A 24028-nucleotide genomic window follows, 5' to 3' on the forward strand; every position below is an offset into this window, starting at 1 on the left:
CTTTGTGCTGTTGTCTGTGGCCAATAATGTTTGTACCCTGTTTTGTGCTTCTACCATGTTGTGCTGCTGCCATGTTGTGTTGCTACCATGTTGTTGTCATGTTGTGCTGCTACCATGTTGTGTTGCTACCATGTTGTTGTCATGTTGTGATGCTGCCATGTTGTGTTGCTACCATGTTGTTGTCATGTTGTGTTGCTACCATGCTGTGTTGTCATGTGTTGCTGCCATGCTATGTTGTTGTCTTAGGTCTCTCTTTGTGGTGTTGTTTTGTGTTGTCTCTCTTGTTTGATGTGTGTTTTGTCCTATATTTTATTACATTTATTTTTATTTTTAACCCCAGCCCTGGTCCCGACAGGAGGCCTTTTGCTTTTCTATGTGCCGTAATTGTAAATAAGAATTTGTTCTTAACAGACTTGCCTAGTTAAATAAATAAAAATATATAATGCTTTTGAATGACACTTCCGGTCTTGGCGGGAAATACCGGTTTACCTGGGAGAATTGATTTATTCTCAGACTGGAACATTTGTAAAATACCTGGAAAATATTCAACCCTACCTGTAATCATAACACCATAACAAGGTGGTCAGAGATATTTTAGCTTAGTATATTTATTTGCATTGAGACGAAAAGCTCAAATTGCAGTTATGTTATGCTATGTATAAGTCCCCCACCCCCCTACAAAAAATGTGCAATGCTATTAATGACATAAGAAACTCAATTAACTGTGAAGCAATATGATGATGCAAGGACGCTCAAATTCGGCCCCTAATTAGGAATCTTCATAGTTGACTTTAAATGATGCCCCTCCCCGTCTTTATCAACCACAGCTGTATCAAACCGAGTCTGAAACAACAATCTGAAACTTTGACTCCACAGTTTAAAACATAGATATAGGCTAGAATAGAATAAACACACGTATTTGCATGTGAATTGTCTATCGTCCCGTATTTACAGCAAGAATCCTAGCAAATGTTGGATGAAAGTATGAAAGAAAACCAAAGTCACTCCATCTGAATACCGACACCTCTATTGGAGCGCGCAGTGTCTTGAGCTTTTCTCTGTTCGCTGTGACGTTAGTTACCTCCTGGCAGCCAGCAAGTCACTACCGGAGCGGAGCCGCTTGAAAGATGCACAAGTAACCAAGTAGGGAAAGACAGACAGGGGAACACTCCCATTACCGGGCACGTTAGCTGTAAAAACGGAATATTTTCCTCTGTCAGAGCGGAAGAGTAGAATAGATTTTTACCCCGGAGCCGGGGGTTACGTTCGCGATACTCTCCCGCAATGGAAAGACTTTTAACTTGTCTCATTGCTGCGGGAAGCTTATTCCTTACAGTTCGAGGAGTAGTATTCAAAGGTAAGGCTCCTCATTTATTTTGTAGTGTATTTTGTTTGTTGTGAAAAGACCTATTAATTTGAAGTAGCCTGATCTAGTAGGCTATAACGGGTGCGTCGCGCTCTCTAGAAGAACGCATTCCGAAGTTGTCTGGAGGGCAGTCCAGTGTCTGTATCAACCTACTACTACAAGTTTTCTGCCGAAGAGCCTGTGTATGTTACTTAGGCTACAATTTCATTGTTTGCCAGGGAAATTAGCTTATGGCGAGTTTGTATATGGTTGTTTTAATGTCCCCTTGTCCATCAGTAAATAGATCTATTCGGGTAGTTCAAACAGACCGATGTGCCCCAGCCCAGCTCATTTGAAACTTTTAGAATGTAGTCAGCACTGTGGTACGCTATTTTACCAAATACAGTGTAGCAGAATGTCGAGATTCTCTTCCATTTTGGATTGTGGCTGTAGAATACTTTGGCAATTATTTATATCATCCATAACCACTATAGTTGTTGAAGAGTTTAATAGCTGTTAGGTGTCCCTTGACAGCTTATTTGGAGAGGGAAATGTTCTGTGCGCTACTTTGTATTATTATATATATATATTTTTCTGATGCGGTCAATTTCACGTCGGTTTCAAGTTGGGTGACTGTCAGACTGACACCGACTTGTCTGAAAAGTTAGGACATCTTTGAAGACCTTATCAAAGCAAACCGTTACTTTTTATATATATTTTAATTTGTTTATTAAACTAGACAAGTCAGTTAAAAACAAATTGTTATTTACAATAGTGGTCTACCCCGGCCAAACTCGGGCGATGCTGGGCCAATTGTGCACCGCCCTATGGGACTCCCAATCGTGGCCAGATGTGATACAGCCTGGATTCGAACCGGGGACTTTAGTGACACCTACAAAAAATGCCTTCGACCGCTGCGCCACTCGGGATCATAAATTATACATTACGCCAACAAATACATCTGTTTTTCTATGGTCATGCCACAACTGGGCATACTTTTCTCACAGTAGATGTAATAATGGCACACAGGGCCGGACTACTGCTTTGGGGACATATATATACACACATATATATATATATTTTTAGGACAACAGCATTTCAACTTATTTTGTGATAATGTTGTGCTTTTAAAGTACATTTCTTGCAATTCTACACTTTTTGCCATGGGTGAGAGAATTTTTTTTTTTTTTATAGCTAATTTCCTGCAATTCTAGATAGTTTATCATATGCTATCTGGGGGGGGCCTCCCAACGCCGCCCCATAAAACAAACAAACTATTATTTGGTTAGAAGCCCCCTGGAGGTTATGGGCTCTGGAGCATGTGCCCTGCATGCATGTTGGGTAATCCGGCCCTGATCCCACATGTTAAGCACTGGTCTATTGTTTTACATGGGAGAATGATGATGGTTGTTTAGTTCAATGTAATGAAAGGTGTTTTCCGTATTTGTCTGAAGAATGACTTTTTAGCAAATGCATTGGTTGGTGCATTTTGCTTTCTTAGTCAAACATCTCTGAATGTGTTTGGCTTATTTTCCCCTAATGTGTTAGGCAAACTTTCCCCTGATGTGTTAGGCCAACTATCAGGCCTATTTACTCAAGTCTTTATGAAGTCTAATTTAAACAACTTTACATGGGGCTATATAAAGTTGTGTTGACATTTTAAAGTAGACTAAATCAAATCTTGAATAGGAGCAATTGAAGTACGTTCTCACTCACATGTGTATTCTAATTGAATGAGCCAGACACATCTATTATTGTAATTGTTTCCATCTACTTGTGCAAAAATGACAATTTCATGTAATAAAAATGCACTTTTAGACAGTATACCCATGCTATTTATCTACAGCAGTGTTTTTTTCTCAGTTCTGCATGTAAGTAGCCTTCCTACTAGATTCTTGAATAGATGTGGGACTGCGAAACTGTCCCTCTCTCTGCCTCTCAATGCCTTTACGTGTAATGCCTGATGGTGGCAGCATCGTACATACAGACCCCTCCACACAAGGGATCTCTTGAGGCTCAGGATTTGGTCCACAACCTCATCCGATAACTTTTTCCTCCGCCACCAATATTAAAAAGCAAAAACAGGCAAATATTTGCTAAACAAATTATTTATAATGGAATGTAAATAACTATTTTGTTTACTTGCCAATCAGGGAGTAACAAAGCAGTGATGGAATTACACATGCAAATTAAGAGCCATTTTATTTAATGTAAAAATGATTGCTAACAAACTAATTAAAAAGTGGCTGCAGTTGTTGTTCTCCCAAAACGTTCAGTAGTTACAATCACATCGTCTGCATGCATTCCTGATCCTTGGTGGCAACCATGCAAGGAGAGATTAATTTAAGGCGCTTGCATTGCATTTCCCTGCTTGCATCACTCAAGTTAGTTGTCTATGAGAAGTTAGACATAGGCGACCACACTTCACTTTTGTAGAAGCCCGTAGACATGCACTGAATGATACACGGTAGATCAGGCTACACTACATGTCATTCAAGGCAAACATATCATCAAAATGAGTATCTTGAACAAGTGAAGTTGAATGGTTATTCTCTTGCTTTGCTGTAAGTAGGGCTAAATTGTTAAAGATGAACATGATCATTTGTAGCCTTTGCTCAGCTGAGCCTTGTGTTTGGACACCGAACAGGGCCTGGCTGGAGTGACCTTAATGTATTCTGGATTGCATTATTGTATCTTGTGTGACCATGAAACCCAGGATATCCTCTGGCTGTCCCAGATGGATGGATATCTCCCTGCACTGTTTCTTCCGTCCATTCACTGCTATAAATATATTTGTTTTGTTTATGTGCCGAGCTGCATACCTTTTGCATACGCTGCTTAATGCTCATGGTTCTTCTTCCTTGGACCTGGCCACACAGCCTTTCTGTGGACCGTTGCTGTCTCTCACCTCTTTTCAACTATCCACTTTAAAATGATTTGTCTTAAGACAGACTCCCAGCACACGAAGTATAACCAGTCAAATAGCTCTCTATAGAAACTGTAGTAGAGTTAGTGGTTGTTCACATACAGCCCAGACAGATGGAGCTCTGCTGGGCTATCTGCACCAGTGGAGAATGAAATTAAAATCTCCACACCATCCCAAGATGGAATAGTTGCCCTCATAATGATAATAACACACCGTAAGTAATTAACTGGTATTATTAATGTCCACTATTGTGTTTCTGTCATACATACCCAGCTCTTTTGACACAAAGAAAGTCTTCCATGAAATTGCAAAATGCCCAGACACCCCCCCCCCCCCCCTCACTGCAGGAAACCGAACAAGTTCAGGCAGTGCTTTCTCGTTTAACTCGGTTCTTCCGCTTTGTGCCTAATGAACACTACCCTAGTAGAAGTGAGGTGTCTTTATGCTCAGGCCAGGGAGGGCAAGGGGCCGGCCAGTGTTTTGGTGTAAAGTAATTGGGTACAGACAGTATAATTACCCATTAGATGTGACTCTGAAAGAGATGCTGAGCAAACAGGACCCTCCTTTAATTAAAATCGGCCCTTCTGGAGTGGGGGGGGGGGGGGGGGGGGGTACAGCCGGACACACAGGGAAATGGGCAGGAAAACTGATGAATCAGCCAGCATGCCTATACAGTGAGGGCAATAGAGGCCAGGTGGTCCAGGCAGCGATTTGCACTGCATCCCCGTCAGGTTTAATGAACTGCTGAGATTAAAAGAAGCTCTCGCATGATTTACGTATTCATAATTCCTGATGGATAATGGGGTTTACTGAATTTCGCTAGAGGCCTTTGTAGGTGACTGAGTCAGTCTAGGCGCTCATGAAAACGGCTAATTAATTCACCAAGGACCAACCCTGCCCCACTTCCAAGCCATCAGCAATCAGCATAGGGCCGCTACTGTTACTAGGATGTTGTTACTTGGGGATAGGCTGTTTTTTTGTTCCTGCTTCCTTGCATGTTGTTTTTCTGGAAGAGGAACCAGGTTACAGGAAGGGGGGCAGGTGAGTAGCCCACACTGCTGCAGCTCCTCCCTCCTCCTCTCCCAGTCTCTCTGCCTTGGATATATGAGTATGACCGCAGGCAAATCTCTCCATTACTGTCATCCTGCATCTGTGGCACTGTGGAGTCGTCATTACGGGTCATTAACAGTTTGGGGCCACGGTGCTCTTCTCAGGCATGAGAGGAGTTAATTTTCCTCTGCTCTAATAACGACCATGACTTTTAGTCACAAAAGGAAGTTTGAGAAATGCGCCCCCCCTGACCCTACCCGCCCAGGGGTTTTCTAAAGGAAATGGGGCCCACCTCTGCTTTAGCATGGCCTAAACATCAGGTAATGAATCAGTATAGGGTATCAGCATAGTTTGTCTACTGCTGCGAAATCCTTGGATCCCCCTGAACCCTCCCATGAAGCCATTTTATTTCTCAGGTGTGTTTGTTTCCAAACCATGATGCCCAGTGCTAATCCCTGTCATTTATTTCTGTCTGCTAAATGTGGAAGGTGTATATATTTTTATGGACCATGTTGTGCCAAATATATATTTTGAATGACTTTATAATTATTTCCCTCACTTCGCTCACGCCGCTGTTATTTATTGTAAAGCAAGCAGAAGGGCCGTTTTTGAAGGGATCTTTATTCGTTATTTTAATTGGGGATATTGAAAGGGGCAACATTGCGTACGGGCTGGTCTTTAGCTCTCCGGCGTGATTAACTGTTTGGCTGTTGATTTAAATTTGCGGCTTTCTGAAGTCTGAAGTCCGCCCTATTAGTGATAGTTTGTTACATTCATCATCCCCTTTGTCCAGGGTTCTCTCCATGTCAGAAAGACTTAATCAGGCATCTTGACAACAGTAAAGAGACAGCGATTTAGTGAGACTGATGGAAAATTACAAAATGGAACAAAATAGCCAAGCTCTGTGTGGCCTTCATGGTTTACCCTAGATATTAATCTTGCAGTATTTGTTTTTTTAATTTTTTTTTCTCTTAAAATATCACAATAATTCTGCCCCATGTTGCCTTTATTTGAGAATCTTAGTGCCTTCTGCCACAGCGCAGCCTCCTTGAAGTGTTCCACCTCTGTCCTGGTGTCAAACACAAATCATATGACTTTAATATTTCACAGTCTGGTCTCTAGGCCTTCTTTAGCCATTTTAGGTTTACCCAGTTTTGGGATGCGTGCCATGACCCTGACCAGGGCAAGACTGGCTCAAGGAGGAACATTTTAATGGTCCCGTCACTGTGTGGTCTCATTGAAACAGTCATCTCTCTGGGGCCCACTGCAAACACCGACACGGGTGGGAAGTAGTGAAACCAAAAACAGGCAACAGCTTTTGTTGAAGCTCTGTCGACGTGGTGTTAAAATCTGTTGGATCTTTACATGAGGTTTTAGGTCATAGTGTGTGAAACTGTCATGAAGGCAAAAGGTGGCTTGGTTTCTAGATGATTCCATGTGTGTTATTTCCTAGTTTTGATATCTTCACTATTATTCTACAATGTAGAAATTAGTAAAAATAAAGAAAAAACCTTGAATGAGTAGGTGTGTCCAAACTTTTGACTGTGTGTCTTAGAAGAAACAGCTCCTATGAGAAGCAGTCAACGCTCTGCTACTGCTTCGATTTGTTTTTAGGCTGATCTGAAAGACACGCTAAGCCACTGTCAGGGCCTGCATGTCTTCAAGTGGTCAGAACTTCTACAAATAACATTTAGAAGGAGCTTAAAAAATGTAGCACGATAGAGAAGAGGCGCTTTGAGAACAAACGCCACAAGCGAAACATTAAGGTGAGAGTGTGCAAGTACATTCAGCAAAATCTTAGAGGGATTAATCGATAATGAGGGTCATCGGCCCACTGTATTAAATAACATTGTCGTACACAAACAGTCCTAATCCCATGGCCAGCCGGGCATGTCTCAACACGATGGACTATAATTAAGAGGCCCATATTAAATCCAGGCCAGCACAATACAATAAGCCACTGGATACGGTTGTTTAAGAATACACCCGGCAACCAGACGATATCTCTCCACAGGTCAGAGGAATTAATGTGTCTCCTAAATGATAATCTCAGTGGTGGGCACCAAAAAAAAACTCGGTCGTAGCCTCCTCACCGAAGGATTCTAATGAATTAGCATTGTGTTTTAAGATGCAGATTTAACATTTACTGGAATACACTGAAATATGCACAATGCATACTCTCCTGACTCCTAGTTGAATGGATTCCACACAGTGCAGGAAGCAGTAGGAATGCTTCTGGAAATTCTCACAACTCCTCAAATATGTGTTCAAAGGGGAGGCGTGTAAATATTTTGATGTATTGTAATTCCATCTTTATCATAATTATCTTTTAATAGCTGTCCTCTGAGCTTGTTCACAAGTGCTGCCTTGCTTTACTATAATGTCTGTGTGAGTTAAACTGAGGGAGATGAAACAGAAAGCCATTAAAACAGGCATTAATGGGGAGAAGTGCTGAGGGATTTGGATATGTGAACAGCATATGCTGCCCGAAGGGGACAGACACTCTCTTTACCCCCGGGGAAAGGTACTTAGCCTATATTGCAACTGTAAATATTCATAAGTGGGTAATACGTTAAATGTGGAGTTAGACTCAATACAGACCTAATGCCAACTCTAAGGAAATGGAGTATGAAATGAAGTGGCTGTAAAGTGACATCGATCTTGTGACTGCGGATTTAGGTCCCATCTCCCTGCATTTATTTACGTGTGAGTGTGTGGTCGAGACTTGGGGTTGGCTTCGGTGTTGTCATTTCAGGGGGTGTTTATGAGCGTGGCAAATTTTGGGGGTCAGTGTCTGTCCTGCTCCTGTCCTCCCCGGCCAGCTGTAAGTATTTCTGATTGTTAAGAAGTGGTTACCCTGGGGGGGGGGTTCAAGAAACTTCAGAGTTCGACGAGCCCCAAGTGGGTTGTGCAATGTGAAGTGGGGTTAACAGAATGCTTAAAGATAGAGCAGTGTGACCCTTATAAGGGCTAGACTAGTTATGAAGTTGGGCAAAACCTAAGCTGGCCAGGCCTTTCTTTTTAAAGAGATTACTTTCCCATTTGCAACAGAAAATACATGTAGACTATAACCTCATGTTGATGGATACTTAATCTTCCTGAAAAGTGTTTTCCCAGTGTTTTTTAGACTTATCTTACTAAATCAAGATCGTAGCAGGGATATCGACGCAGCAGCTTCATAGTATGTTTAGAACAGACTTCAGCACGGAAATGCTTTTCCAAATCTCCAGCAAACCATTCATCAACTTAATCTCCATATGGATTCCAGACGTACACCCTAGAGGAAACCATATCATGATGAATAGGGGAACTTAGAGTGGGAAACAGTACTGTAGTGGCAGCACTGCTAGATTCTGGACAGCTTGGCTCCTGTGGGGAAGTGGAAGGGTTTTGTTTGGCTACTGCAACTTTCTGGATTTTCCCTCCTTATACTCAACAAATGGATGACAAACTAGTCGTAATGGAGGATAAGTCTTCCATCTGATTTCCCACAGTAGAAGTCCATGATAACTAACCCAGCTCCGCCACTGGTTCATTACCTCGCTGGTGGCTCCATGAGGTTCACTGAGAAAGCATGAAATTAGCCCCCCGAAAAAGGACAAACAAGGCAAATCTCAAATGGCCAAAATCCAATTGAATCCAAATCGGCAATAGTTACTGCTTAGTTTTCAGATCAGTCTAAAAACACACTGTGTGGCAAACAACTTGTTTTGTTTTCTTCATCCTCAAGTGTTGCTTTTCTAATGCCCTAATCCTCCTACTAAACAGCAAAAGAAAGCGACTATTTCCATCCAGAATCTTTTTCTCAGTATTGCACAAAATATCTATCAGAACGGATTGATGCTCTCTGGTGATTCACTAAGATGGATGACTGTTCATATGGTAGGTTGACCCGTCTTGCTGCCAAGCTGGGATATTGGAGCCCGACTGGCTTGCTGGCACGGGAGCACAGTCTTCTAGACATACCGGGGGGCGGCTGGGTCTTAAAGAGACTGCTTCAAGCCAGGCAGAGAAAGAGCTTTGCATTACAGTGGGCTGGAAGATTGGCAGATGGGAAGGCAGGCAGGGCTCATACAGTCAGCGAGGGGAATAGGGTAGGAGGCAGGGAAGCAGAGAGACGATCACTCAGGCAGGCAGGGCTGGTGGCAGGAAGCGGAGCCACTGAGCCCCAGGCCTGTCCAGGGGCACTGCATTAACAGGCCTGTCCAGGTGTACTACAGTAACGAGGGCGCCTCCAGCTCAGCACTGCCAGACCTGCTACTACAGTCATCACATCAGTGCACCCCTCACTGCTCCTTCAGGACTAATACTCACACCCAGCCCTGTCAAGCCTGCCACACATCACCTCATCTGGGGTGAGCTCTACGGCCAGGAGCCCCTTTCATAGATGTCTTGAAAGAGATATGTGCCATATGCTTTCACAGGTGTCGTGTCACCGTTCAGTGTATTTCTCATGGCGGGGGGGGGGGGGATAATGAAGGCATGTGTTTACCTCCCCTCACCCAGGGAGATAATGAAGGCATGTGTTTACCTCCCCTCACCCAGGGGGATAATGAAGGCATGTGTTTGCCTCCCCTCACCCAGGGAGATAATGAAGGCATGTGTTTACCTCCCCTCACCCAGGGAGATAATGAAGGCATGTGTTTACCTCCCCTCACCCAGGGAGATAATGAAGGCATGTGTTTACCTCCCCTCACCCAGGGGGATAATGAAGGCATGTGTTTACCTCCCCTCACCCAGGGGGATAATGAAGGCATGTGTTTACCTCCCCTCACCCAGGGAGATAATGAAGGCCTGTGTTTGCCTCCCCTCACCCAGGGTGATAATGAAGGCATGTTTACCTCCCCTCACCCAGGGGGATAATGAAGGCATGTGTTTGCCTCCCCTCACTCAGGGAGATAATGAAGGCATGTGTTTACCTCCCCTCACCCAGGGGGATAATGAAGGCATGTGTTTGCCTCCCCTCACCCAGGGAGATAATGAAGGCATGTGTTTACCTCCCCTCACCCAGGGAGATAATGAAGGCATGTGTTTACCTCCCCTCAACCAGGGAGATAATGAAGGCATGTGTTTACCTCCCCTCACCCAGGGAGATAATGAAGGCATGTGTTTACCTCCCCTCACCCAGGGGGATAATGAAGGCATGTGTTTACCTCCCCTCACCCAGGGGGATAATGAAGGCATGTGTTTACCTCCCCTCACCCAGGGAGATAATGAAGGCCTGTGTTTGCCTCCCCTCACCCAGGGTGATAATGAAGGCATGTGTTTACCTCCCCTCACCCAGGGGGATAATGAAGGCATGTGTTTGCCTCCCCTCACTCAGGGAGATAATGAAGGCATGTGTTTGCCTCCCCTCACCCAGGGGGATAATGAAGGCATGTGTTTGCCTCCCCTCACCCAGGGGGATAATGAAGGCATGTGTTTACCTCCCTCACCCAGGGAGATAATGAAGGCATGTGTTTACCTCCCCTCACCCAGGGTGATAATGAAGGCATGTGTTTACCTCCCCTCACCCAGGGTGATAATGAAGGCATGTGTTTACCTCCCCTCACCCAGGGTGAAAATGAAGGCATGTGTTTACCTCCCCTCACCCAGGGTGATAATGAAGGCATGTGTTTACCTCCCCTCACCCAGGGTGATAATGAAGATATTGTATTTAGCTATAATTCCCCTCACCCAGGGAGATAATGAAGGCATGTGTTTACCTCCCCTCACCCAGGGAGATAATGAAGATATTGTATTTAGCTATAATTCCCCTCATCCAGGGAGATGGATTTGTGCAACTAGAGCGTTTTGTTGTCAGATTTATTAAGTTGCTTTCAAGCACGAACGGATGAAAGCAAGAAAGGTCTTTCACGCCTAATAGGGCAGAGACACGGGAGTCACCCCTCCCTAAACCCGGCAGCCTTCATAGCCCTCTTTAGTCACCAGAGGAGAGGACATTTTAGACGGCCTGTACTGTAGGAAGTCCTGGGCTTTAGTCACCAGAGAGGCAACATTAGATGGTCCGTACTGTAGGAAGTCCCGGGCTTTAGTCACCAGAGAGGCAACATTAGATGGTCCGTACTGTAGGAAGTCCTGGGCTTTAGTCACCAGAGAGGCAACATTAGATGGTCCGTACTGTAGGAAGTCCTGGGCTTTAGTCACCAGAGAGGCAACATTAGATGGTCCGTACTATAGGAAGACCTGGGCTCTGCCGAGCATTGCACATGTAGGTACACAGGCATGAATTAACAGACACGCAGACAAATATAGATGCACTGCACACATACCTCAACGTGCACACGCCTGAAAATGTATGCCTTACCACACACTTACGCTGCGACATGGTCTGCTCTGCTCAATACATTATTCAGGGCCTCTAAAGACCTGGCTGACGGAATGTGACAAACATTTCAAGCACCCTCTGTTCTAACCCACCGCCCCCTTTCACCAGGAAACAGCAGTAGAACATTCCAGCCCGGTCTTCTCTTCCCCACCGGGACCATTTACTCCCTCATAACTCTGTGCACCCCTCCTTCCCCCCTCTCTCCTCCAGGCCCTCTACCACCTTCCCCCCTCTCTCCTCCAGGCCCTCTACCACCTTCCCCCCTCTCTCCTCCAGGCCCTCTACCTCCTTCCCCCCTCTCTCCTCCAGGCCCTCTACCTCCTTCCTTCCCTGACTCCTCCAGGCCCTCTACCTCCTTCCCCCCTGACTCCTCCAGGCCCTCTACCTCCTTCCCCCCTCTCTCCTCCAGGCCCTCTACCTCCTTCCTTCCCTGACTCCTCCAGGCCCTCTACCTCCTTCCCCCCTGACTCCTCCAGGCCCTCTACCTCCTTCCCCCCTGACTCCTCCAGGCCCTCTACCTCCTTCCCCCCTCTCTCCTCCAGGCCCTCTACCACCTTCCCCCCTGACTCCTCCAGGCCCTCTACCTCCTTCCCCCCTGACTCCTCCAGGCCCTCTACCTCCTCCCCTTCCCACCTGACTCCTCCAGGCCCTCCTTGCCGCAGCTCCTGTTAAAGCTCTTAGCGAGGTGCAAAGGCCTAGACGCTGATGGGCTCAGGCATCAGGCTCTCTCTCTCTGTCTCGCTCGCTCTTGTTCTCTCTCTTCTCTATCCTGGATTTCCAGGCCATGTGTCTCTCCTCTACCCATCTGGCTATTTCTCTGTTCTCTAGTAAAGGAAGGAAGGGAGAAATGAAAATCCTTTTTCTTCTCCTGTTCACATTAATTTCGCTCATCTTAATCCTGCTCTTAAGCTCCTGGGTAGTGGAGAAAAGCCCTCTCCCTTTCACCTGATCATCATAAGACCTGAGAACACATCCCCCCTCCCTTACAGGGAGACTGGGCTGTTTTCCTACAGACTTCAGGCTTGGTGTGAGATCATAGTGGCATTAGATATTTTGGGGGTTTGTTTGGATTTAACCTTTATTTAACTAGGCAAGTCAGTTAAGAACAAATTCTTATTTACAATGACGGCCTACCCTGGACGACGCTGGACCAATTGTGCGCTACCCTATGGGACTCCTAATCACGCCCGGTTGTGATACAGCCTGGATTCGAACCAGGGTGTCTGTAGTGATGCCTCAAGCACTGAGATGCAGTGCCTTAGACCGCTGCACCACTCAGGAGCCCACTTAGAGCTCTGGATGTTTGTTGATGTCTCACTTTTTCAGTGTAAACATAAATATCTTCCCTGTGTTCTGACACTTTGTGGAAGAATGTTGAGTATGAAGCAACGGAATCCTAGAAAAACCACCTTAGATCATTTGAATGGTAATGGCGTTACACAGACATTCTATATGCTTTTAGAAGCATGTTTTGTATATAGTTAGACAGTTGGCAATAAGAAGCCACATTATAGGTCTCCTGAAATAACTCTCAGTGCAATCACTTTGAATAGTTTCCTCCATGTAGTGTATTAGCCAGGCAGTTCAACAGTCCTCCCACTCCGCTCTCCTCTGCTGTGATTTAGATCATGCTGTCCCAGCCACGGATAGCTGTACTATTATATACCTCACTGACTGTAGCTTTAAAACAGATGTGTGAGTCGTCGGGGAGGTTACGCTCACATCATTAATGAATCTGTGTGACGGCTAATTGCTGCCAGGGGGCCGGCGGGTTCCTTTGGAGAGACTGGCACCATGCCACCCAGAATGGCAGCAGACAATGGCACTTCCACTCCCCTGAGTCCCTGTCACCCTGGCAGCTCTAATTGTTCCTCTTTATGGATCTCTGTGTGGCATGGCAGGGACATGTCAATGTGAGGCTGCCTGCCTTCACCCGCTTTTTCACGGGTGCCGTGCCGCTATCGCCCACGCCGCCAACCTAAACCCCCGCCCTCTCCATCCCGGAGTCACAGTGGAATGCATTTTTGCAGGCCACCATGTTATCCTGACATGTAAATTGCCAAGGGTACGCGTGGCGTCAGGCATTGAGAGCATGACAGTACAGCACTTATGCTGCCTGCTGCACAGAGGAAAGAAAGAGCTCCGAAAGAGAAGGGCAGCGTTCGAGAGTTCATTTTTTCCCCTTATGTTTGTGGGAACATAATAACAGACCGGTCTGTAATTACTGCCGCAGTATGACCTGAACGCTGCCATACTAGATGATTGTGAGGTCTAGGGACCGGTTGTGACTATAGAGGCTGAGGAACTGGTTCTGATCTCTTCAGCTGCTTGAATGAGTTGAGGTCACACAGACGCTCCTTCCCCTGAGTCCATACTCTCTCTACATACCTATTGATTAGCATGTCTTGTTGTAATGATTTATCCCAGCAGGCTCCCAACATATCGGCCTGTGTTTGGAGCACTATGCTACAGGGAGAATGCACTCACTGAGAAGCCTAATGTCTGGGTGGTTCCTGAGGTCTGGATGGGTCTACCACACAGGACTAGTAGCACAGACACATTGCTGTGTGTGATCTGACTCACAGAAATTAAACAGTCCATTAGCGAGTGGTAATCTCAAAATGCAAATTTCTTCTCCTGGCTTCTCGACTACTTCTATCTAAACTTCCCAATCAGAGGCCTCCCTTATGTCTACTGAACTACCCAATCAGAGGCCTCCCTTATGTCTACTGAACTACCCAATCAGAGGCCTCCCTTATGTCTACTGAACTACCCAATCAGAGGCCTCCATTCTCTTTCTCAACTCAGAGCCTTCATGTCAGTCAGCGACTTCACAGGCGCTCCTCTTGCTCTCTCTCGCTCTCTTTGTCTGTCTCTGTCTCTGCTTTCTTTCTTGTTAACCTTCTGGCGCGCTCCTTTCTTCCTTGGCACAAAGACCACAGACCCCCCCCCCCCCCCCCCTCCGCCCCTCTCTCTCTCTCGTAAGGCCCAGAGGTTGTCACAACGCAGGCCTCCATAGCTTGACAGCATTATTTACCTCCAGCCCCTCCAACAAAACTCATACCAGGCAGGTCCTCAATGGATCCATGGGGGATAGTGGGGGACCTTCCAGCTGTGGTACTGCCTGGGTAGAGAGACCGAGACCGAGGTCTTTGGTGCGTCTGACCCTTCCCCTCTGCCTTCTGTGATGACCTTCTCCTAACTACTACACCAGGGGAATATCACTCCTCTCTCCCCTCCAAACAAAGCGGGAGATAGAGGAATCCACACCCAGGTTTTCATCATAGACGCCAGCGCTGTCTTGCATGACCTTTTCCGGACGGGGGCCGGGGGACGGGTGGTGTGTGAGAGCTCATTCACATAATGTTTTCCCACCTGGTGTGTGCCTGGCAGGATCAGATGCCCTGTAGAGAGATGCCATCTATCACCCCCCCCCCCCCCCACACACACACACCTTTGAGCGGGAGGCTTTCAGATCCATCTTCTGGCATCACAGTGGATATGTATTCACGCGTCACACTGAGTGACGCATTTAGTCAGCCAGTATGGAGCAGCGTTAATACACAACTCAGACATTATTAAAGCACAGCTGGTTAGGCCCACTTTACAGCCGTTGCTACTCATTGCTGCTTCGTAGCTCTCCTAAAATACTCTTCCCCCAGTGGGGATGGGTGTGTGTCAGCACCTGCGACATCTCTGGCTCCTCTTGTCATAGTTTCCAGCCACACGGGAAGTGGCAGGGAGAAAGGGCAGGGTGCTGATTGGTCCATCCTGCGTTTCCTGGTGAGCTCAGTGTTATCTGGTTGGGTGGCAGAGCCAGGGCAGGGGGAGTCACAGGAAGCCGAGCCAAAGGAAACAGATCGTCAGGGCAAACAGAAACAGAGATCATATCAGACCATTAGACATGAGCTCATCGGGTGGGAGAGTAGAGTGGTTAACAATCACATTTGGTGTCCTGATTTCACTCCCGGGCGTCAACATTTCCCCAATATTTCATATCTGCTTTTCCTTTTGATGGAATGAATGGCAGTAGTGCCCTAAACTAGCTAGATGGATGCACAGTACACTTTTATTAAACTGTCTAAGACTAGTTAAACTTGTAGGCTTTTATGGCGTCCCATGCTACTGTCGGTCGCCACCATGCATTGCCTGCTGAGAGTTTAGATTTTATATGTGGAATCTGGCAATACCTCCAATTAGGCTTACATCAGAAATATTGTAAAATATATTTTATGGGATTGTACATTTTGTGACCTTAATTCGGGGAAGTACAATCCAGGATTGATGATTCAGCCCTATGCTGCTGGAGTCAAAGATTCTAGAGGAGTAAGGAGAGGAAGTCCTTTCTCGTTTCACATTTTCTCTCAAGTTCTCTTCTTCGCTCTCTTTCTCGCTCTGTTCCTCGCTCTCTTTCTCGCTCTCTCAATTTCAATTTAAGGGCTTTATTGGCATGGGAAACATATTTACATTGCTATAGCAAGTGAAATAGATAATGAACAAAAGTGAAATAAAATAATAGACATTTCAAATGTTATGTCTATATACAGTGTTATGATGTGGAAATAGTTAAAGTACAAAAGGGAAAATAAATAAACATAAATATGGGTTGTATTTACAATGGTGTTTGTTCTTCACTGGTTGACCCTGTGGCAATAGGTCACAAATCTTGCTGCTGTGATTGCCGACTGTGGTACAGTATTTCACCCAATAGATATGGGAGTTCATCCAAATTTGTTTGTTTTCAAATTCTTAACGGATCTGTGTAATCTGAGGGAAATATGTGTCTCTAGTATGGTCATACATTTGGCAGGAGGTTAGGAAGTGCAGCTCAGTTTCCACCTCATTTTGTGTGCATTGTGCACATAGCCTGTCTTCTCTTGAGAGCCATGTCTGCCTACGATGGCCTTTCTCAATAGCAAGGCTATGCTCACTGAGTCTGTACATAGTCAAAGCTTTCCTTCATTTTGGGTCTGTCACAGTGGTCAGGTATTCTGACACTGTGTACACTCTGTTTTAGGGTCAAATAGCATTCTAGATTGCTCTGTTATTTTTAATTCTTTCCAATGTGTCAAGTAATTATTTTTGTTTTCTCATGATTTGATTGTGTCTAATTGTGTTGCTGTCTTAGGGCTCTGTGGGGTCTGTTTGTGAACAGAGTCCCAGGACCAGTTGTTTATGAGGCTCTTATCCAGGTTAATTTCTCTGTAGGTGATGGCTTTGTAATGAAAGGTTTTGGAATTGCTTCCATTTAGGGGGTTGTAGAATTTAACGGCTCTTTTTTCAGGATTTTGATAATTAGCGCGTATCCGCCTAATTCTGCACTGCATTATTTGGTGTTTTACGTTGTACACAGAGGATCTTTTTTTTTTTTCAGAATTCTCCATGCAGTCTCTCAATTTGGTGTTTATTTCATTTTGTGAAGACCTTGGTTGGTGAGCGGATCCCAGACCTCACAACCATAAAGGGCAATGGGTTCTAGAACGGATTCAAGTATTTTTTTAGCCAGATCCTAATTGGAATTTCTAATTCTCTCTCTCGTTATCTATTCTAGCCCCTCTATTGGGCACTGCGAATACTCTATTCTTAATCCCCACTGATGCGTATCAAAGTAGGGAAGGTCTACACTGTATTAATGATGTAGTACGATAGAGTTATGATAGAAAAAGCATGTGAATATATTCACCTGCATGCTGCACTCAGCCTAGTTTCAGGGGAATATCATCTTTGGGCAGCAAGAGCGCACCACAGTTCACAGAAGAACAAGATTGGTAGGAAAGGAGCTTCCATTTATATCTACCAGTAAATACAAGCTAAGCTAACGATGGTATGAAAACCAAGTATTCAAAAATGTGGGTCGGAAGTCTTAGTTGAGTCTTTGATGCGCAGTTCAGTCATAATGTGGTGTTTGAATGAACATTGCTAAAGTCTTTCCCCAAAAATCCTTCCCAATTTTTTAATGTTGACTCCAAAGTAGGTACACTTATATAATGATGATCTGTATCAATTGGGAGGGCATTGGTTTCGCAAACTCTTCCATCACATGTATGACATTGAACAGTACCCGAAACACTGCTAGCCAAAAGGTCTCATGCTTGGTGTGCAATTTGAATTGCAGGGCAGCTATTTTTTACCCCACAATTACAAAATGGTCTCTTGATGTGGTTTAAGTGTTGTTGTGGACTTGGATTTTTTATTTTATATATATATGGATTTTTTATTTTATATAGATATATAGATATATATACAGTTGAAGTTTACATACACCTTAGCCAAATGCATGTAAACTCAGTTTTCACAATTCCTGACATTTAGTCCTAGTAAAAATTCCCTGTCTTAGGTCAGTTAGAATCACCACTTTATTTTAAGAATGTGAAACGTCAGAATAATTGTAGAGTGATTTATTTCAGCTTTTATTTCTTTCATCACATTCCCAGTGGGTCAGAAGTTTACATACACTCAATTAGTATTTGGTAGCATTGCCTTTAAATTGTTTAACTTGGGTCAAACGTTTCAGGTAGCCTTCCACACGCTTCCCACACCCCAAGTTGGGTGAATTTTGGCCCATTCCTCCTGACAGAGCTGGTGTAATGGAGTCAGGTTTATAGGCCTCCTTGCTCACACACACTTTTTCAGTCCTGCCCACACATTTTCTATAGGATTGATAGCCACTCAAATACCTTGACTTTGTCCTTAAGCCATTTTGCCACAACTTTGGAAGTATGCTTGGGGTCATTGTTCATTTGGAAGACCCATTTGCGACCAAGCTTTAACTTCCTGACAGGTCTTGAGATGTTGCTTCAATATATCCACATAATTTCCCCTCATGTTGCCGTCTATTTTGTGAAGTGCAGCAGTCCCTCCTGCAGCAAAGCACCCCCACAACATGATGCTGCCACCCCCATGCTTCACGGTTGGGATGGTGTTCTTCGGCTTGCAAGACTCACCCTTTTTCCACCAAACTTAACGATGGTCATTATGGCCAAACAGTTCTATTTTAGTTTCATCAGACCAGAGGACATTTCTCCAAAAAGTATGATCTTTGTCCCCATGTGCAGTTGCAAACCGTATTCTGGCTTTTTTATGGCCATTTTGGAGCAGTGGCTTGTTCCTTGCTGAGCGGCCTTTCAGGTTATGTCGATATAGGTCTCGTTTTATGTGGCTATAGATATTTTTGTACCTGTTTCTTCCAGCATCTTCACAAGGTCCTTTGCTGCTGTTCTGGGATTGATTTGCACTTTTCGCATCAAAGTACGTTCATCTCTAGGAGACAGAACGCGTCTCCTTCCTGAGCGGTATGACGGCTGTGTGGTCCCATGGTGTTTATACTTGCATACTATTGTTTGTACAGATGAACGTGGTACCTTCAGGCGTCTGGAAATTGCTCCCAAGGATGAACCAGACTTGTGGAGGTCTACAATTTTTTTTCTGAGGTCTTGTCTGATTTATTTTGATTTTCCCATGATGTCAAGCAAAGAGGCACTGAGTTTGAAAGTAGGCCCTGAAATATATCCACAGGTACACCACCAATTGACTCATATAATGTCAATTAGCCTATCAGAAGCTTTTAAAGCCATGACATAATTTTCTGGAATTTTCCAAGCTGTTTAAAGGCACAGTCAACTTCGTGTATGTAAACTTCTGACCCACTGGAATTGTGATCCAGTGAATTTTAAGTGAAATAATCTGTCAGTAAACAATTGTTGGAAAAATTCCTTGTGTCATGCACAAAGTAGATGTCCTAATCGACTTGCCAAAACTATAGTTTGTTAACAAGACATTTGTGGAGTGGTTGAAACACTTGGGTTGGAGTCATTAAAACGTGTTTATGTAAACTTCTGACTTCAAGTGTTTGTGAGAGAGTGATTTGGAGAGTACAAACCTGATACATCTAAGAGAACTCAAACTAAAGGAAAACTGAATTTTTCCCATAGTGCACTACTGTCCTATCAATCCTGTTTACTAGCCACTTTACCCCTAGATATGTACAGTAAATAGCTACCTCAGTTATGTTCATTCCTTGTCACTATTTCCATTTTTTATATTAACTTTTTAACTCTGCATTATTGGAAATTGACCCATAATTAAGCATTTCACTTTTAGTCTACACCTGTCTACGAAGCGACATACGATTTGTTTTGTTTCGCCGGGAGGGTCATGTTAAAAAAAAAAATCTAAATTAGAGTATATCCACTTTGCCAGGCACCACTACACTACTGCTTAACTGTGCCTAGATGTGGTCAGAAGTTGTGTGGTTGTTTTAAATAATTTTCCTCCACAAATGGATTTTAATAATGAATGAACACAATGAAGTAAATTATGGATCTTCAGCTTCATTTGTTGCCGTATTGATTAGACCTTGTGTATTTGAGGCTGCAGGGCCCTATGCTCGTAGTGTGCACTCCTGAAGGACCTAGCGCGTTGTTCGTGGTAGGGAGGGGTGTGAACAATTGCTGTGGAAGGAGTTTGACAAAGCAGGCCAATGAGTCGTGTCAGTTAGTCCAAGCGGACTGTAGAACGCATTTCTCTTTTTAATCGACCCACCGTACTCCACCGAGAGATGTGAGGTACTGAAAACCCAGAATCAGATAAATATTCTCATTATCCATCACTAGGTTGAATTTCCAGCTATAATATCTAAAAATTGTTTAACTTTGTCATAACATTTGCATGGCATTGTGTCTTCCCACATCTCAGGAAGCGTCAAGGCTAAGAATCCCTCCCAAAAGGGATATGGGTGGTGGGAAAGGCTGGATATCATGAAACCGTTTGTATTAAAATCACTCCATTTTTAATGTTTGCTATTCATGAAGCTATTTTCCCTTGATCCTTCTGGGTGTGTAGCGCAAAGGCCATACTCAAAACAGGTCAGGATTAAACCCTTTAGATTCAGCCTGCCCCCGCTCAAGAATTATCTATCAAGGGGAGGGGGGCAATTTTCAGAAACTCTTGCTTAATCTTGATTAATTCTTAAGAAACCCGAGCCAGATTTAAAGTTTATCATGGTCCTCTTTCATTGGGGAGATGAGGGGCCTCCCACGTGTTCTCTTCATCTCTCTTTAAGACACGCTCAGAGGAGCCCAGCCACGATGGCCCGCCACACAGCCTGATCCTCTTACAGGAAACAGCTGACTTTACACTAATTCAAATTCTACCTCTACAGTGATTTATGATATGTCTAAACCCATCTCTTCTACTACTCACAACAGATGTACCCAAACCCAGCATGAGGCTTGGGTGAGAGGTATGTTTCTCTGTGATGGTTCTTTGTCTCCAGGCAACATGCAGGTCAGGCAGAAGGCCACCAGTCCTCCATCCTCCTCTTCTCTCAGTGTGCTGATGCTGTGTGATAAGAGCAGCATAGGAGTGTATGTGCTTGTGGAGGACCAGGGAGCTGACAGACCTAGCGTGGCCCAGGGCCCTGTTGCCCAACATGAGGAAGGGGTGAGGTGAAGAGGACCAGCAACCACGCTGCTGGTGTCCTCCCGATGGTGGCACGTCTTGGCTTACACTGACTGATCAGGCGAGACAAGCGCCGCACGGATGGCAGACACACCTCGACCGGGGTGGCCGCCTGCTGCTATTTATACGGCCTGCTCCCTCTCCTGACATTTCTATCTCTCCCCTGTCCCTCCCCTTCTCCTTCTCCCTCTCCCTTGCTCATCCCTCTTCTGCCATCCCTTGTCCGCCCATACCACTTTGGATGACGGGAGGAGAGGAATGTTCTTCCTGACAAGGTGCGTGATGGGTGGTAGGACCGGTCCACGGAAGGTTTTCGGTGTATCGACTCCAAACCACAGCGAGCGCCACTTATCCGCCCAAACTCCAAACTGCCCATTTTCTGCTCTAATAACCTGCTAAGAACAAACACGTCATACATAAACATAGGAACGCACGGCACAGCCAGAAGGAATAAGATATTAAGCTGGTAGTGTAAAGTTCAGTTTTTGTAGATTTGTCTTCATGTAATATTCAACATGTCAAACTGGAATGGTGTTTTCCGTGGTTATGTTCACAAGCCTGCTTCTGATGGGGACACGCATTCTTCTTCATGCCTGTAAAACGCTAGAAGAAATTACACATCAGACTTATGTCATAATTTTTTTTAAAGCACCGTATGTGGTGCTCCACTCTTACGAAGTTCTGAAAGGTGAATGAGTTTTTGGGTGCTGTAGCTAAGGTCTACACTGAGGTGGCCCATGGCATGGTTTATCTCAGATTGTCCTCTTCACTGAGGGTCTCCTCTCTGACACACACACACACACATTAAAGCCCCCAGTGGAGGGAGATGGCAGTCTGTCTGAGCCAGCTCCACTCTCTCCACTCCCTAATCTCCTCCACACAAGTATCAGTGAAATGTCAACTGGCCTTCTGAGACCTCTCCTTCTTTACTCCTTTCAACCCTCTGTTCCTCCCTCCTTTGGCTCCTGGGCAATTCCACAGTAACAGAGTGATGCTGAGACACATTTTTCACTTCATAACATCACAAACAAAAACCAATGATTGCAAAGTTAAACAAACCATACAACTCTATGTACATAAATACATTTACATGAAGAACAGTGCAGATTTAAAGTTTGGGAACCAAATAACGGTTTGTGCTGTCATTCTGTTACCAAACTTAGCACCTACACTGTTCTTCAGGTAAATGTTTGTTTATAGAGTTGTATGGTTTGTTTAACTTTGTTTTGTCCCACATCACGCTGTTACTGTGGAATTGCCCTCCTCCCTGTTTCCATGCTGGAGCTCTTCCACCCTTTCCCTCTGTCCTGTATCGTCCTTGCCAGCTAGCGCAGGGCAGCGCCTGCCAAACCCAATGAGAGGAGGGTTGGACGTTGGAGGGGGTTTGGGCAGAATAGGTCATTTGCATATTATTCAAATAGCAGTCATGAGTGCCCAGGAATTAGTGGACCGGCATGAGAGCAGAATGAATCCAGTGCCTGGTAGCTAGCTTGCTCTCGCTCCACCCAGTCTCTGTAATAAATGATTCATATTTGCCCGGAGGCAGTGAATCAGCCATGCAAGAACGAACAAAATGAGCCACCAATTAGTGTTTATTTATGGTGATCATGTTGTTCCCCCTTCAGCTCATACCAAAGGACGGGGAAAAAAGAAACTGCCAAGTGAACTTTGTCCTGTCTCTTCGCTCTTGCCCTTGAAAGGGATCAGAGACATGAAAAAGGGGTTTGGTTGGAGTCTGAGAGATTGTGTGTGATCAGAGCATATATTTTTCCTCTGTGTATTGGCCGGAAGGATTCAGTGAAGTCTTCAAGGCAAAGGGTGGCTACTTTGAAGAATCTAAAATATATTTAGATTTAACACTTTTTTTTACATGATTCCATATGTGTTATTTCATAATTTTGATGTTTTCACTATTCTACAATGTAGAAAAGAGTAAAAATGTGTGACGTACCGATATGACATTTTTGGCCGATATCTGATATTTTAAATGTTAGCTGCCTTTCTAGTACAGTTAAATAGTTAAAACACAGACATGGACGCAGCGGTCTAAGGCAATGCATCTCCGTGCAAGAGGCGTCACTACAGTCCCTGGTTCGAATCCAGGCTGTATCACAACCGGCTGTGATTGGGAGTCCCATAGGGCGGCGCACAATTGGCCCAGCGTCGTCCGAGCCGTCATTGTAAATAAGAATTTGTTCTTAACTGACTTGCCTAGTTAAATAAAGATTACACACACGCACACACCACACTGACCAAAAAGTTATTTTGTTGGCATTTACATATGTCCCCATTACTAGTAAAACCTAATCAAAACTTATTTATTTCAATTACTTGCTGTGCTGGTTCGTTGTTCATTTGTTCAGTCGTTTCATTCTCAACCAGGATTTCTATGGAACACCATTTGGGTCTTTAACGTGTCAAATAAGCTTGTTGACCAATCAGGAGTTGACTATGACTGCACGTCACATCATCATTTAACGCCTACAACCATTTTTACGTAGTTATTACACATTGATTACACTATCACTCGTATTTATGTCACAACGATTCATCGATACGTGTGCTATGATGCTGGTAAAGTTGTTTCATGCACCCACAGTGTTGGTCATAAAAAGAGCTAGCTAGCTCATGGATGCAAACAATGTTCTTCCCCAAAACATAGCAAAACGACATCTGTTTCAGTAGCTATAGGTAACTAGCTAACTATATAGCTGGGTGTCATCATCTAAAATAACCCTAATTTATAAGGCAGTTCTTATTTGATTAATGATGGTCGGACTCATCTATGTGAAGCTAGCCACAATAAGGATTAGCCACAATAGTATACTTTGCGGTTCGCCTTCAAAATAAAAGAATGGCATAATTCTACTATTTGTATTGATTTGCATCACTGTCAATGACACTTATTTTGAAGGCAAAC

At 44.5% G+C, this 24028-nt stretch overlaps 1 protein-coding gene across 10 annotated transcripts in view; it reads left to right on the forward strand.

Moving 5' to 3' along the window:
- The first annotated feature begins 850 nt into the window (after positions 1-850).
- LOC129823064 (receptor-type tyrosine-protein phosphatase mu-like) overlaps positions 851-24028 on the forward strand; it is a 317242-nt gene continuing 294064 nt past the window's right edge. For all 10 annotated transcript variants that reach the window (XM_055881767.1, XM_055881768.1, XM_055881772.1 and 7 more), the window contains exon 1: positions 851-1357. In XM_055881767.1, the coding sequence (XP_055737742.1) occupies positions 1285-1357 (73 nt within the window). In that variant the 5' untranslated portion in view covers positions 851-1284. The remainder of the gene's footprint in view (positions 1358-24028) is intronic.

This window comes from Salvelinus fontinalis, chromosome 25, assembly GCF_029448725.1.
Source record: "Salvelinus fontinalis isolate EN_2023a chromosome 25, ASM2944872v1, whole genome shotgun sequence".
Taxonomy (NCBI): Eukaryota; Metazoa; Chordata; class Actinopteri; order Salmoniformes; family Salmonidae; genus Salvelinus; species Salvelinus fontinalis.